This window comes from Lemur catta, chromosome 4, assembly GCF_020740605.2.
Source record: "Lemur catta isolate mLemCat1 chromosome 4, mLemCat1.pri, whole genome shotgun sequence".
NCBI lineage: Eukaryota > Metazoa > Chordata > Mammalia > Primates > Lemuridae > Lemur > Lemur catta.
The window spans coordinates 29223445-29241071 of record NC_059131.1 but is presented as its reverse complement, the minus strand read 5'-3'; the positions used below and the strand labels follow the sequence as shown (position 1 = coordinate 29241071).

The 17627-nt window shown below is 40.0% G+C and overlaps 1 protein-coding gene across 2 annotated transcripts in view; it reads left to right on the top strand.

Moving 5' to 3' along the window:
* The window catches only part of THUMPD2 (THUMP domain containing 2), a 34783-nt gene extending 24459 nt beyond the window's left edge, over nucleotides 1-10324 (top strand). Inside the window, exons 9-10 of one of the 2 annotated variants that reach the window (XM_045549458.1) lie at nucleotides 2836-2944; nucleotides 9395-10324. In XM_045549458.1, the coding sequence (XP_045405414.1) occupies nucleotides 2836-2944; nucleotides 9395-9719 (434 nt within the window). In that variant the 3' untranslated portion in view covers nucleotides 9720-10324. Of the gene's footprint in view, nucleotides 1-2835; nucleotides 2945-9394 lie in introns of those variants that run through there. The other variant, XM_045549460.1, reaches the window with a different exon arrangement.
* The last annotated feature ends 7303 nt before the right edge of the window (nucleotides 10325-17627 follow it).

Genomic DNA, 17627 nt, shown 5'->3' with positions numbered 1-17627 from the left:
TACAAAGACTTTATTGTATGGTCTTTTTTATTGTTCAGCAACACTTCTACTTTGTAATAAACTCAGCAGCAATAAGTTTTTAAAAATGCATTTTTAACAAAGTACTGAGTTTCCATTTGTCAGAATAGCTACTGATGAACACATAACTTGAGTGAAATATTTGTTGATATTTACTATCTACTGTGAGGGCCATGGTGATTCCACAGACCAAATGAAACAAATCTGTCTGTAGAAGCATCAAGCATTTACTTCAACACTTAGTAGATATTTTAAGAATACAAAGCCAACTATTTATTATATGTAGCTGAAGAAAATGCTTTTTAAATAACATTCTCTGAAGTATGACTTTCCTTTTAGATCAAATGGCTATTCTTCTAAATTTATATTGCTCATATTCAATTTCAAGTTTTCATATGTACATAAGTAAAAGGAAGCTGTTGCTTTTAATAAGTTAGTTCCATTAGCAGAAGACCTTTGCAAATAGGTAAATGTTGACAGTTTTGTATCAATATCATCAGATGATTCAGAAAGAAAATCAGTTAAATCAATTCCAATAGTGATTCAGATTTTTGGGGGGGGATTATCCCAGTGCTTAGAAATTTAAGAGGTTTTTTTTTTTTCTAAGATGAAACTTCTTTGTGAATGCTATTATAAATTCAGTTCAGCATTACACTTCTGCCTGCTTATGCATTAATTTGGTAGACCACAACATCATGATAAAAGTTAATCACAGAAAAGTACTTTGAATTTAATGTAGTACCTATATAATTCATAATTACCTCCAAACAGGCTACAGTGTTCTGTCAATTGAAATAGAAACTTAAGTTGTCAAAATAATCAACATTTTTATTTTTTAAATATACACAAAGTAACTGAACTGCAAATTATTGTGATGAAAATGGTTGAATGCAAAAAAATACTTCAGCATGGCAGTACACTTTCTCTCTTTGCCCATCATTAGTTTGGTTTAAAAGTTTAACCCTTCGAAGAACTACTTTATAAATCAGCCAAAGTGTCCTACTAATACAATGGTGCTATAAACTTTTTTTTTAAGAAAAAACAAGTTTCCTAATTTTGGTTGCATTTTATTCAAAATATGCTTGAAATCTGTAATCAAAGAATTCAACAAATTGTGTGCCAAAAAACTTTAGCCTTTGAATTTTTTGGTCATTTGCAGTTATAAAAACAAGCTGTTAACAGGAAGACATTAACATCTTTCCCTAAAAACACAAAGGAAAATGAACAAATTATTGAAAGCTCAATATTGTACAAGATTTAATTCTGAAATTCTGTAAATATACTTTGGATATCCTTATGGAAAGAATCTTCTTCATGAGTGGGTTGTGAGAGTATGCATGGGGGTAGGGCGGTAATAAGGTGAAAGAAAGATTTAGGATTTAATTCAGGAGTAAATTACTGCGTAGTTCCTCGTACATAAAACATTTGAGAACTATGCCTATTTATTGTTTTTAATCATTTAGCAAAAAATGTATATAAATAGTACTCAAATGGATGTGTCCTGTATCAGCACCCTAAAACTAAGTGCATGAAGTTAAAACGTAACTTGGAAAAAAAAATTTCTGCCTAGGTTTAAAATAATATCATCCTGTTATTTTTTTCTAATAATCTACTCTTCTAATCTCACATAAGTGTTAGAACTAAGATCTAGCAAGGAGTCATTAGACTTTCCCAGATCACAAAGGATGTTTTGTTTTTTAATTTCCTGCCAACAAAAAATTATATATTTAGTAAAGATTATTTAAATTTCATTACATTTCTATAGAATTTTGATCTATTTAAAATGAAAATTAAGGCATCTTCTTCCTTATGAATATCTGACTTAATTTAGATGATGAGTGGGAAGTAAATAAGTAGAAAGTATACTTAGAAGATACAGATGTTAAGCTAGGGTATACTGTATTGCCTTATGATAATATAACTTCTGAGAAGAAAATGTTAAGATGATAAAGCAATTTAGATTTAATAATCAGATACTACAATTTTTAGTGATGATACTCATTGTGTTGATTATTGATCATGTAGCCTTTTCTCTAGTCTCAGGACTTAAGTAAGTGTTCTTGACCTTGTGAGTTCCCTTTAAAAATGCAATGATAGCTATGAATCCTTTCCTTCAAAAACAAATAGATCTAAACATATATTAATAACTTTTGGGCCAGATGCAGTGGCTTACACCAGTAATCCCAGCACTTTTGGAGGCTGAGGCAGGAGGCGTGCTTAAGGCCAGGAATTTGAGCCCAGCCTGGGCAACATAGTGAGACCCTGTTCTCTGCCAAAAAAATTAGTTCCAGCTCCTCGAGAGGCTGAGGTGGGAGGATCACTTGAGCCCAAGAGTTTGAGGTTACAGTAAACTATGATCAGCCACTGCACTCAAGCCTGGGTGACAGAGTGAAATCCTGTCTCTAAATAATACATACATACATACATGCAACTTTAAAAAGGGAAAAGAAAGTTGTAGAATATGATTTTGTCAAAGGTTTTTCTAGACAATGTAATTTTTCCTGGATGTGGCAACTTTCTACACATGTAATATGTTTAGAGAATTGAGTTTTCTGGTTTTTCTGGTTAATTTAAAATTCTGCTTAACTTACATCATGTTTTATCATACTTTAAAAACCAGTTTTCAAAGAACAGAATACAATAAATGTACCGTTTATCATTGGTGATTCTGAAAGCATTTTGGGATCTTGTAATTACTTAGAAACAATATTAGCAGCCCTAAATTTTATTTAATCCTGTGTACTTCAATTTTCTCATTATTTAAGTTGTAAACATTTGACCTTACTATAGTAGGATTCTTTGATTTCTATATTTCAGAATTGCCATTACCTTCAGAAAGTGTTGATATTATTATTTCTGATATTCCATTTGGGAAAAAGTTTAAGTTAGGAAAGGACATCAAAAGCATTCTACAAGAAATGGAAAGGTAAGTTGTTGAATTTATTTCCATAATTTTTTAGCTGCAGGGCATTTAACCAAAATATATCATAGCTCTTCAGTTAAGGTCTGATTGCATTGTAGTAATTTCCCAGGGTTTTTGTAGCCTAATTTTCTAAGGTTTCAAGTCAGAAGTTTATAATTGAAATGTTATTCCATATCATCTTACACTATAAATTTTATTCTGAAAAATATTAATTTTCTTATTGCCTGAAATTTGAATATATGACATAGTGACCTATATTTCAGTCGTGGGGCTGAAGCAAAAATTTAATTTGCTTCTAACTTTCACAAAAACCCCGCCTCTTATATGTTAATCTCCCATACTTAACAGATGAGAATTGGAGTCTGGAAACATTAACTTTCTCATGATTACACAGCAACTAAACAACAGAACAGAATTGTTATATAAGAAATAGTAACACGGGATGGTCACCTGCATTATTGGCTGTGAAATGAAAATGCAGAAATATTCATCTTTATGTTTCCTAATGTTGACCTAAGGGAATATAATTCAATGGAAGTATTTCTTTGAGAGGTTCAAGCAGTGAGGCGTGAATATATATTTTTCTGATCCATATAAGTTGACAAAGGAGAGAACCTAGAATGCATACAAGAATGAATGAACATGAATATAAGAGGTCAATTGATACTAAATTGTCTAGCTGGGCATTTGATAAAGTAGGACAACATAAATGTTCAAGAGCCTGCTATGTAAATAGTGTGTCACCACTTGAAAAATGAGCCATGTATTTTAGTTGGAGAAAAATCAGTGTCAAGGTCAACATTCTGTAAGGAAAATTAAAACTTGACACGATGTCTAAGCTCAGCTAAAAGCCATCTCACTGTATTTTGTGAGCTGGGTGCAAGAAACTTTTTTTTTTTGATTATCTTATTTCTAAACAACTTTCCCTGCTTCCCAGTTATCTAATTCTTGATATATTACCCTGTGAGCAGCACCTATAATTAAGACATTTCCTGAGCACCTGTACTTTCTTCTGCCCAGTATCATGCCCCCCTCGAGCATATTTTGCAACCGTACTATAAAATCATTTTAGGAGCTTTTAAAAAATGCTGATGCCCACTCTCTACTCCTCCCCACCAAGGCTCTGATTTAATTGATCTGGGGTAGGATCTCAGCATCAGTATTTCTTAAAAGTTCCCAAAGTGATTCTGTTGTACAGCCAGGGTTGATAACTACAGCCTTTGAACCTAACTATTAATAGATTATTCTCCATCTGTAACATTAACCAATTCATGGTGAGATACTTGTAATACGTGTGAGTAGTGACTTACATTTAACCCTGGAAGTTTGCAGAGAGATAATGGCGTACCCTAATTAAAAATCTAATGTTGCCTATTGTGGACATCTCTACAAGTCAGTGGAGGGCAGTATTTTGAGTAGACAGTCCTTTTCAGCACTAGGAAATTATACTAGTCTAACTTTAGGCTGGATTTGGTTTTATTCCAGGTAATTGAAAATGAGGCAGTAAGAGATATGACTGTCCTCACATTGTAGCAGTAAGTTCACATATTTACCTGAGAATCAGGAAGATGAATATTCAAGACTAACTGTGTAATTAGAGTACTTCAGTAGGACCAGTTCAAAGTATATGTATTTGGATATATAAGGGACTTTTCCTTCTCCTGCGACCTGCCCCCAACCTTTACATCTGACTTGATTTTTTATGGTTTGAGGTTTTGTACAGGCAGTGTAGCATAATACAGTGGGGAAGAGTGCAGGCTTTGGAGCCAGACTACCTGGGTTCCACTCTTGGCTCTAATACTTACATAGTTTGTCAGTCATAGGCATGTTGTTGAACTGCTTTCTGTATCTTTAAATAATACTCACCTTATAGCATTTTTCTTGGATTCAGTGGATTTACAACTCTTAGAACAGTGTTAGGCTCCTAGAAAGTGCTCAGTATCTGTTACTTCTCACCTGATTTTTTTCACGTAAAACCACTTCAGATCCTTTTGGAAAGTAGATGGTGATATATAAAAATATCTCTAAGTACACATAACTTTTCTCCTGATGGTTTACTGATTGTTTAAGGCCCTAGCTAGAAAATGGAAGGAATGGAGAATTGTATTAGTGAAAATAAGAAAGATGCAAGAGGTCAGTGAACCTGTTCATAATAGGTAGTAGAAATAGTTGGCACTGTGTGTAATACAGAGCTGGACTCTTCCATGGAATCAGAATTGAAGATTGTCAGAAAATGATTGCTCTGGTGCCATAAGCTATGCACTCTCAGCTAAGTTATTTCCTCCTTTAATTTATTTAAGGAATAACCATTTTATGGGTGCAGAGCATTGTGAGGAATTCAGAAAAGTATAGTATTTGAATTTTCCTCTCAAATATAACCAAGCAGAACAGATGAGGAAAATTTGAAATTCAGCTTGCTCAGCTCGAAAGAAGGCACTGTGTGCCAAAGAGGCTTGAGATGCTTTTAGCAAAGAAGCAAGATTTCAGTAAAATCTGAAGTTTAGACAGAATTAAAAAGGAGACTACATCATGTTTTATACATACAGATGTTCGGTATTTCTTGAGTGAATATACAATAACAAGCATGTCCCAGAAACAATGAGTACACTAGACTGCCTGGAGCAGAGGATTTGTAGTAGGTGGTTTAGACTGAATGTGTTCCATGGGCAAATAATTTAGGATTATTTGTGTCATTTTCCTCTAATTTTGCAAGTTCACATCCAGAAGAAAAATCTCTTAGTTGTTTGATACAGAATTTCCCCAACTTACTAACCACCGAGGTTTTTTTTTCCAAAAAATAATACTGTCATCATCAAACACTGCTACAGTAGTTCAAAGGAGCACAGTTTGGTAAATGTTACTTTACAATTTCTGAATAGCTTTCTTAGTAAGAAATTATGTGTGTGTATTCATGAAAAGATGCCTAGAAGGACTTTTGTCAAAAATGTTAATCTCTTAGTTGCAGGGTTTCAAGCAATTTTTACTTTATTTTGTCCATTATTTGAAAAAAATTATAATAAATAAATTGGTGAATGTCCTGCTAGACATCTTTCCACGTACATATTCACAAGTAGATACATGTTTTTTATTATACGTAAATAGAATCATCCTTAATTTGTTGTACTGTAACGTGTTTTACACTCAACAATATGTCATGAATCTCCTTTCTGATCAGTTGTTATAATGTACATTATAATTTTCAATAGTTGCCATAGTATTACATTATATGTATGTACCATTATGCAACTGTACTTATGGATGAACATTTAGGTGATTCCCAATTTTATATTTAACAAAGAACAGTGCTTTGAACATCCTAGCACAGTTTTTCAAACTTACTGTCTGATCAAGTTATTTAAAACCATTATCTGCAAGATGATGATGCTAATAGAACATACCCAAAAGATAATTCTGAGGATTAAATGATATATAATACAAAGCATTTAAAACTGTGCCTGGCACATAATGAGTACTCAACAAATATTAGTTATCATCACCATTATTATCACTATTATTCTACTATTTCTATTATATGTTATATAATTTCCTAAAAGTGAAATTGCTAGATCAAAGGTTATGCACATTTCATATTTTTGATACATTATTACTACACTACTATCCCAAAAATTTTATACTAATTTCTGTCTTCAGAAGTACTATTTTCTCATAATCCTGTCATCCTCAGCATGGCAATCCTTTTATCTTTGTTAATATGCTGGGTAAGATATAATATCTCATTATTTTTAATTCTGTTTGCTTTTGTGTGTTTAAAGATATTTATGTGTTTTCTTGTTTCTGCCTTATGGTATACAAGCACATCTGTCCTCATCCCACCTCCTCCTCTCTCAGCAGAAGAGATTTCTCTCTTCCTGCCAAAATTTATCCTCTCAACTCCTTCCTCCTCAATAATAATACTCTGCCTGCTTCTCATGGTTATCTTCGGCCTGTTCACCTCTTTGTTCTTTAAAGGAGATTGTCGTCCCTTCCCCAGATACTTTTGGAGGGCTTTGCATCTCCCTGCGTTGTACTGGACCCTGGAGATACAGAAGTGAGTAGGACAGACTAGGTCTCTGACCATACAGTGTGGGAAGACAGATCGTTAATAAGTAAACAGGATAATTTCAGATCATGATTGGTACGATGAAGGAAATTAAACAGGATATTTTGCTGGAGAGTGAGAGAAAAGCAGGGGTTACCTTATATAGGTAGTCAGGAACGGCCTCTCCAAGGAGGTGATGTTTGAACTCTGAGGCCTGAATGATGAGAAGGCACACACAGGAATGAGTGTTAAGTGCAGTGTGAACAGCAAGGCCAGATGTCCTAAGGCAAGAAGCAGCTTGATGAGTTTGAGCAGCTGAAGGAAGATCAGATCGGCGTGCAAAGGAAGCAAGCAGGCAGTGAAGTTGGAAAGCTAGGTGAGGGTCAGGTCGTGTGGGAACCTTGTGTGCCGTAGGAAGGAGGTTAGAATTTATTTGAAGTATGATGAAAGCAACTGGAAAGTTAGCCGGGATTTGCATTTGTCTTCTGTGTGGAAACTGGGAAGGGAGAGTGGGAGGGGTGACAAGAATGCAAACAAGACCTGTCTGCCAGGAGACTGTTGTTGTGGTCCAGGCAAACCATGAATGAAGTAGATGGAGGCAGGATTGTCTGGGTTTCCTGATGGCTTAGATGAGGGAAAGCTACCTAAGCCGCTTACGTCTTTGCTAGGTATGAGACAGATTCCCTTTATCTCTTGGTCCTCTAGCTATCACCCTGTTTCTTTTTCTTTCTTTTTTTTTTTTTTTTTTGAGACAGAGTCTTACTCTGTCACCCTGGGTAGAGTGCAGTGGTGTCATCATAGCTTACTGCAACTTCACACTCCTGAGCTCAAGCGATCCTCCTGCCTCAGCCTCCTGAGTAGCTGGAACTACAGGTGCTCACCACCACGCCCAGCTAATTTTTCTGTTTTTGTAGAGACAGGGTCTCACTCTTGCTCAGGTTGGTCTCGAACTCGTGAGCTCAAGCCATCCTCTCACTTCAGCCTCCCAGAGTGCTAGGATTATAGGCGTGAGCCCACTGTACCTGGCCTGTCACCCTGTTTCTTATCTATACAGCTGAACTTGAAAAAATCGTCTACTCTTGACATCTCTGCTTCCTTTCCTTCCAGTCCACGCTCAACTCTGGCAGACCAGCATTTGCTCCTGACCTCAGCTAGGACTGCTGTCCCCAGGCTCACTCATGACTTCCTATAATCCTCGCCACTTGTTAGTCCTGTAGCATTTGACACTGTTGAGACCATTCTCTTCTTGAAACTGTACTCCTTTGGCTTCCATGATGTCACTGCTGTCCAGATTTTCTCTTAGGATATCTTTTTCATGGGCCGCCGCCTCTATCTGTCCTTAAATGTAGTCTCTGCTTCATGGCCCTTTTTCTCTTCCTGCTCTGTACTGCCACCCAGCCGATGCCATCCGCCTTACAGCTGTATCTGCCACTGACTATTGAAACTCTTATCTCCACCTCAAGCCCCGGTCTTTCTAATCACCTACGGGCCGGGTATCCTGCTATCAGGTGGAGTTCACACTTCAGTGCCCCTTAGGTACCTCAGCACGTTCCAAGGGGAACTCTTCACTGCACCCCCGCACCCTGCCTCTGACTCACCCACCTGCTGAACCCGCCACCCGCTCTGCTCTGACTCAGCCACCACCTGAACCACTCTCAGTGCTGCCTCCTCCCCACTTCCTCCTGTGTGTGCTGCCTTGTCTGCCTCCAGCACCCTCCCTTGCTCCGGCCCCTCGCTGTCGCTTTGCCTGACTCACTCCTGCTTGTCTTTTGGGAAATTTTCCCCTCTCCCCTGCCTGGGTTTGTGTTCCCACGCACTGCACGCCTGCCTTGGTTGTAAGTTTATCACACTCCTCGCTTGCCCCTCTCCCACTGACCAGTCACCTCTTTAACAACCCACAGGACCCAGAAAAAAGTGTCTTCATCACTTTTTCTACATAAGTGCTGTGCAGACTTTGGTTGAATGGCTGAATAAATGAATTCTACTCAGCTGACATTTCAAGGTCTGCCCTTTTTCTGATCTTTCCTTTGCCGTTTCTTTGTTCATGTCCTCTCTCCTGATAACTTTCTTCTGCCGTCAGCCTACTGCCCTTAAAATATGCTGATTCTTTAGGATTCTGTCATTGCCTTTTCCTTTGTACGATCGTTTATTAGAACGTGACTACAAATTACTTTGAGGCTTGCCTTTTAAGTAGAGTAAAAATAGATAATTAAAGCAGATTTGTACTAGGGATTTCATAATTACTATAATGAATATGCATTATGGAAGATAGTACCTAATTATCAAAAATTCTTGTATTTAAATAGATAAAATTAAATTTCAAATTAAAAACACCAAACATTTTAAATGAAGTGGGATTGTTTGTTGTCTGAAAAGAAAGAAATACTCGTACCAATGATCGTTTTTTGTTACAGAGTGCTTCGTGTTGGCGGAACCATTGTATTGTTGCTTAGCGAAGATCACCACAGGCGCCTTAGAGACTGCGAAGAAAGCAGCATCCCTTTAAATTCCAAGAACAGTTACACAGATGAACCTGGAATTAAAAAGTGCTTGAATCTTGAAGAAACAACTGGAATATCAGAGACAGAGTTGTCTTCATTTGAAGCCAGTAACCAGGAGTGCCTAGACAGAATGTCACCATTCGGCTCTTTGGTACCAGTAGAATGCCACAAAGTTAGTCTTGGAAAGACAGATGCATTCATATATAAATACAGGAAGTCACACTCTTCTGCACCGTAGCAGGCTGGCTGCCATCAGCCAGGTTCAAGTCCTTACACATTAGCTGTACAGCGGAAGGAGTTTGCTGGTCTAGGATTCGTTATAGTGCCCACAGGGTTCCACGGAAGCAAATTCCCCCTAAGACAGGGGGCGTAGCTCATGAACCACCTTCTTAGTAAGAGTTGCTGCTTTATACTCTAAAGCGCTTAATGTTTTTAACAAAAACAGTTAGTGAATATTTTTAAAAGACTCTTAAAGTTTTGTATTCTTTCAGACTGTGAAAAGATATATTCTGTCATGCATTGTTTCTGAGCAAAAGTTTCAGCTTCAAAATGAGTTTTCAAGTGTATCACAGTCAATACAAAGTTGTTGATATTTTATTTATCAGATTTTTAGAAATATGGAAACTTTTATATATAACTTCTTTTGATATTTAACTTAATTTTTGAGTCTGTGATTTTCTTCTCCATTGGAAAGAAAATAATTTGTATTTCCAATACGTTTTATATGTCTCGTATAAAACATCAGTGGGAATAATGTGAATTAAGCCAGTATCTTTCAACATGATGGAAAATGACATTTGCTTTTTTTTCTAAAAGCATTAATAAATTGTCACCTCACCGTTATTTCTAGAAATTCAGTATGTTTCTTGTGTTTATTACTTGGGAAAAAGAAACAGTAAATTGAGGAAAATATATGCTCTGATTTAATTTTTTCGATAGCCTGATCCCAGTGGTTCTATTTGTTGGCTACTTTAGTACCCTTTGAACAACCTTCCTATGCTTGGGAAATTTCCTACCCATGAATCTCACCTCTCCAAAGCAGAAGCCAGAAAATTTGCTTTCTAGCCAGGGTGTCATACGTAACCTAGGCCCCTGGTATCAAGGGACACTCACCTTGTGCATGGTGTGGCATTTGTACCCAACGGCAGCAACAAAGTGGTCTTCATCAGAACATCTCTGTCCTGAGGCTTCAGCAGTGCTTCTGGCTGTGTAGCCTCAAAGCTTATCTCTCTGGCCTTCCAAGAAAATTCTGAAAGCTACCCACTAATCTTAATACATTTCATTTTAGCTAAAACTCCAGATTTGGTTGTGTTGTTAGCAGGTAGGACTCTGGTATGGAGATTGATATCTGAGGGGTTTCAGGCAACAAGCCCCCAGAAATGTGAATTTGTATTAGTTATCTTATCTGGCCTGGTCGGGTTAAAGGCAGTGAGGATACAGCTAGTATTATAGAAAGTTTATGGCATGTGATGCTGAAAGAATTCATAATTACTGTGCTTACCTGATGCTATAGGAAACATCAAAGACCTGAGCAATATGAGCACTGTGCATGAGCTGTCTGCTTTTGCTAGAACTTGACAGCGCAAAGGAAAAGAGCAAGATTCCTTGCTCCTTGGGTTAATAAAGCAGTGGTCTCAGCCAGGGATGAGTTTGTCCCCCAGAGGACATTTGGCAATGTCTGCAGACATTTTTGGTTGCTACAACCTAGTGGGGAAGAGAGATACTACTGGCATCTAGTGGATAAACTGGATAGAGAGATTAGGTTAAAGAGGTAGTGGGTGGCAGATGGAGGTGGTGGGTCAGATCAGATAGGGCCTTGAAGACTATTAGAAGGACTTTGGCCTTTACTCAAAAGCATGAAAGCGCTTTTAACAGGTGTCATCTAACACATATTTAAAGGATCATCGTAACTGCTGTATTTCAAATTGTAAGGAGGAAAGGGTGATGAAAGTAAATCATTTTGGGAGTTTTTTGCAATAATTAAAGGAAGAGAAAATGGTAACTTGCCCCAGGATTGTAGCAATAGAAACGTGGTAAAAGGCAGCTGGATTCTGGACATATTTTGAAAGTAGAACCAGCAGAATCTGCTGACGTGTTAGATGTATAATGTGATAGACGGAGAGGAGACAGGAATGACCACAAGATTTTTGGCTAAGAACCTGGAATATGGAGTTATCAACTGAGAGGGGAAAGGCTGTGGGGGTTGGTGGGAGATATTAAAGTTCAGTTTTGGACTTGCTAGTCTAGACAGTCTAATTTAAACTTGTCTAGACAGTCTAAACAAATCTTGTTTAGACTTGCTGCTAGACAGTTTTGGACTTACTAATTTTGAAATGTGCATTAAACATTAAGTGGAGATGTTGAGTAGGCAATTAAATATGTGAATCTGCAGTTTAAGAAAAAGGTCTACTCTGGAGATGTATGTTAGGGAATTGTCAGTATTTAGGTGGCATGAAACTGGATGGGATCACCAAAAGGTGGACTGTTGGAGAAAAAGGAAGAGGACCAGGGCTGAGCCCTGAATTCCTCCAATCCTAAGAGGTTGGGAGAAGAAATCTTCAAGAAGACTGAGATGGAGCAAACAGTGAGGTTGAAGGAAAACCAAGTGTGGTTGGCTCCAAGGCATATGAGCAAAGGGTATGGAAGAGGGAGTGTTCACCTCTACAGATGCTGCTAACCAACCAGGTGAGACAAGGACTGGAAGTTGACCACTGGATTTAGCAATGAGGAGGCCATTAGTGACCTTGACAGTGGAGTTTTGGTGGAGTGGAGCAGCGAGCAAAACCAGATTGCAGTGGGCTTAAGAGAAAATGGAAGCAGAGCTGGAGGTGGTGCGCATAGACAACTCTTTCAACTAGTTTTTCAGAAAAGGGGAGCAAAGAAATGGGGGTATTAAGTTCATAAGGGATGGTAGGATCAGGAGAATGATTTTTTCTATAAGTTGGGAGAAGTAGCAGCGTGTTTTTTTATATTGGAAGAAAAGTTCTAGGAAAGACAAAAAGTTGATGCAGTAGGAAAAAGGGGTTAAGTGCTGGCTCTATGTCCTTGAGTAAGAGGATGGAATGTAGTCCATAAGTGGAGGAATTAGCTGTAGATAGGAGCATGAATAATGTATTCATGGTTACGGGTGGGAAGGCAGGATACAGACATTTCTGCTATAGTATGATAAGTGTGCTCCTAAAAAATTTTTCATTCTCAAATTTATGCACTAAAAATAACAGAATTTATAGGAAAAAAAAGGATTGAGGTAGACCATTCCAAACCTGTCCAACTTTGCAACCCAAGCACTAACAAAAACCCCAATCTTAATAAAAATATTAGCACACTTACAAAGACATATTCCTACTAAATAAATACATCAGTAAATAAAGGACCTCACCTATTCAAGTTAAAGGCAAAGCACCTTGACAGAATGGGGCATAAGGAAGCGTAGAAGCTGCCGAGTTACGCAATCAGCACTGCCCGGCCAAGGCACGATCTGTGCCCAGCTGAACCAAGAAGAGCATGTGGCAATGGCGTCACGTTAAGTGCTGTATTCTGCAGCTTGCCCATTCAGCCCATTCCACTGGTGTCCTTCACATCCAGCTGCTCTCAGCCGGTGACTCAAAACAATGTGCTAAGGGGAACCAAATCGCTTGTGAACCAACCCAGTTTCCACATTATGGTGACATCATGTCCCTACTTGGCAATATTTGACATAATGCCCATTGTTACAGAAACGTGTGTTGTAGGAGAACAGACTAGAAGTGGGAGCAGATGCTGGAAGGTGGGCGGATGTGGTGGTGGTAGACTGTGGAAGTTCTCTTCTGACTACTTCAGTTTTCTCAGTGAAAAATTACATGATAATTTACCCGGTTCCTGAGTCTATAGTTGGAATAGGTCCCCCTAGCAATTGCAGAATTCCCATAATGGCTTTTTGACTCATAGAGTAAGGGCGTCCATTATTGGAAGAGCCAACATCAATGCCTTAGTCCCTCCCTCCCAAAGTAGACAAAAGCAATACCATAATCTTTGTAGGGCTTGCAGATATTAGTGCCATCAATAAGAAAGGCACAGATGCTGACGGAACTCTTTGGCATCTGAAGGCAGCCTACGTCACCTTTGGGTTTGCTACTCGGACTCATTTACTTTTAATAGAGGCCTGGGCAAGGGAAGGCCCTCCAACTGCTCCGGCCCCACTGTCAGCAGCTCTCCATTAATGCCCTCGCCACCCAGGAAAGCTAATGGTGCTCAGAGCATCTGTGGCAGACCTGGATGCTGTGTGGAGCCTGTGGCAAATCCCCATAGGGGAAGCACAGCTGCAGCCTCTTAGCTTTTGGAGCAAAGCCAAGTTCACTTGTGCAAGTAATTATTTTCCTTTTAGAAATAACTCTTGGTTTGCTACTGGGGCTTGCTACTGAGAGCTTGACCATGGGACACTAGGTGACCATAGGACCTAAACCACCCATAAACTGGAAGTGATTTGATCCACCAAGCCCAGCCCAGCAGCACACCCTCATCAGGTGGAAGTGGTAGGTATCTGCACTGTGCTGCACTCAGAATTCGGTTGACCGAATTCATGCCTGCAGGGGCAATCGGTGCCTTACCCCTCAGTGTGCCTCCTGCCATGCCACTACCCGTCCCTCACAGCCATGGTCTCATGGGACATTCCCGATGAGCAGGTCACCAAGGAGGAAAAAAGTCAAATCTGGCTCTCAGATGACTGCAAGTTTTGCTGGCACCAGAAGAATTTAACTATAGCCCCACTCAGGGGGAGGGACAGTGGGGAAAGGAAACCCTCCCAGGGAGCAGAACTTTGAGTGGTCCACGTTGCACACTTTGCCTGGAAGGAGAGATGGCCTGAGAGACAGATCCACACTGTGTTGTGGGCAGTGGCTAACAATTCGTATGATGGTAAGGGACATGAAAGAAGGTCTGGGGGAGAGGAATGTATATGCACATCTCATAACAGGCCCCCAAATGGGAGAATATTTGTGTCTGATTGGAATGGTCACAAGCGACCCCACTGTGGAGAGGTCCTAAGTATGTAAGTGGAAGCTTGCCTGCCCTGTGCCCTGTGGATGTCAGCCTGCCCTTCCCCAGCACTCTGGCACTTGCTCAATGTCCTTGTGGACAAAGTGGCCATGGTTGCAGGGATGGAGACAATGCTCTGGTCCGACAAGGACTCCTCACCAAGGCTGATGTGGTTACTGCTACTGCTGATGAATTTTCAGTAGCAGTGACCAATCCTGAGACTTGTTATAACACTACTGCTATGGTTTGAGTTTGTCCCCTCCAAAACTCATGTTGAAATTTGATCCCCAATGTGGCAATGTTGGGAGGTGGGGCTTAGTGGAGGGTGTTTGGCTCATGGGGACAGATCCTTCATGAATAGATTAACGCCCTCCTGAGGGAGTGAATTTGTTCTCTCTCTTGCAGGAATGGATTAGTTATCAGAGAGTGGGTTGTTATAAATGTGAGTTCTGCCTCCTAGACTCTCTTGCTTCCTCTCTCTCTCCATGTGATCTCTTTGCACATGGCTGCTCGTTTTTCTACTTCTCCGTAATATTTGCACCCAGCATGTGGCCCTCACCAGAAGCTGGCTAGATGCAGCACTATGCTCTTGAACTTCCCAGCCTGCAGAATCATGACCTCACTAAATGTTTTTTCTTTATAAGCTACCCACTCTCAAGTACTCTGTCAGAGCAAAACAAAATAGACTAAGACAACTGCAAACAAGAGGAGAATTATATTGAAAACCTCTCCTTGAGAGGGCAATAATTTTTCCTCATTAGAATAAGTATTCTGGATTTGGATTCTCTATGCCAACAATATCTTCCATGAACTTAACAAATTGCCTTATTCACTATCATTTATTTCCACGTAACAATGCTTCTCACCAAAGAGCTCATTGTACAGGCATGTGAGTGAGACAAGAGACTGAGGCTCGTAGGATTTCTTGTCTTACCATGTATCCCATCTCTTGAAACAGAAGGTCTATGGCACGGTGGAATGGCCTACTGAACGCTCGGTTATCGTGCCAGCAGGGAGATAACTCCTTGAGAGAATGAGATGCCTTCCTGCAGGACACTGTGTGTGCTGTGAATCAGTGGCCAATAGATGGTGCTGTTTCTCCCATAGTCGGAATAACGAGCTCGAGAGCTAGAAGTTGAGAGTGGTACCTGTTACTGTATCACCCCTAATTACCCTATTAAAACGTTTGCATCTCATCACTGGAGCATCTGGGCTCCCTGGTTCACAGTTCTCAATGCTTCTAGCTCCAGGTGGGAAACTTTAGTACTGTCACCTATTGCCTGAAGGGTCAAGATATATTCCACACCATCCCTTGGTCTCCTCATCAACTCTTGGAAAGATCAGTTACTTTACAAGAAATAACCACACCACCACCACCATAATCATCACCACTACCACCCCCACCTATCAGTCTCCTTTCTTATAGGGCAACCATGAGAAAAGAGCCTTTTCAATAGGGAAATGCATAAGCTTCTCGGTGCCAGGTAGTCTGAGTTTGGTCTACCAGCTCTTTATGGAATTGTCTGCAAAGCCAGCTGCTCTGCACATGGGATACTTGGGAGACCTAAGGACCCTGGGGACCCATGTCACAGTCCCCCCTGCCAGAGGGAGGATAGAGGAAGGGAGAAAGCATCCAGTTCTGTGGGAATCTGAGCTTGAATGTAGCCAGCTCCTCTTTCTTGGAAAAGGGGTGCCCCCAAATTCCCAGCTGCTCATTGTCCATGTAATCCACTGTGAGCACCCACAGTCATTCATGGAGAGCCCTTCTCCTTACAAAATAGTTCCCAAGAGAGGATTTCTTCTGTCCACAAACACAACAATGAAGCCATTGAATTAGGAGGGAAGACTGCCACCTGATTATTTTGGATTCTTGATTCCACTGGACAGAAAGGCACAAAGGGGCTAACTGTGTGGGGTGGAGTGTTTTGTCCAAGTACTCTGGGAGAGTTATGTCTAGAACTCTGTCATCCAGAGGTTCCCACCAATACCAGAGCTGAGACAAAAGTTTCCTTGCAGATAATTTATGTTGGGGTGGGGGGACGGGGGGAGGGGACTGGAAGGTGTGAAGTATGGAAAGAGGGAAAGGTAATCCAAGAATGCACTGTTGAGCTGATCACCACTTTGAAAAGCTGGTATCTGGTCCTGTAGGGCTCCTCTAAAAAGCTGTGTAAAATACAGCCAACCATTATCCACCCAAGGGGCAAAAGAAGAGAGAATCTGCCAGCTCAAGTCCCCCATGGATCAAGAGTAGGATGACTTTCAATTCCTTCCCACTTTTAATATTTCACCCCCACAATTTAATTCATAATTTACAGAATGTCAAATGGAACTAGAGGAGTATTAGAAACCACCCAGAAATCAGGTTCTTGAAGTGCACGTGCTACCCTTGTCCAAAGGAGAGAGGATGAGCAGGTTTTTGTTTGTATGAGTATAATTGCATTATGTTACATGGGAATATTGTTGTTCAGAGGAAGTTTAAATATGGAATAAGAACTGATATTGATGTTGGGCATCCAAAGAATGTATCAAAATGGTAAATTAGCATATTTTGGAGTTATCCCAAAACATGTTTCCAGTGATTGGGGAATTTTCTACCTTTTGAATACCACCTTTCCAAGGCAGAAACCAGAATGCCAGCTTTCCCAATCTCTATTATAGGTAGAATGTAGGCCAGCACTGACCTATGGCAATTTGATTCGGACGTGAGCTATACTGTGGCAGCAGGTACCATCGAACCACGTTCTGGGAGGGCAGCAGCAGAAGCATCTGTCTTCAGGGGCCAACAGGGGCAAAGAAGTTCAGCATTCAGGGCTCAGCGTCAAAGGTGAAGCTGGGGAGTGGGTAGCTGTCAGATGGTTTGGATGCTGTTCCTGGTTGTATAGCCTTCCAGATCAATTTTCTGGACCTCATGAGCATCCTAATATATTTTTTAAACGAGCTCCTTTTCTGCTAAACCACCTGAAGTGGATTCTGTGGTTGGCAACTGGGAGCCCTGTGCCACACACCCAGGCTGCTGCAGCACACTCCCGCCCTGCAGGCACTGCAGACCTCATTCTCAGCGCAGCGCCTCCACTTGCTTTGCATTTTTTCTTTTACCGTATTTTCCAAGTGTCAATGTTATCATTCTTTGCTC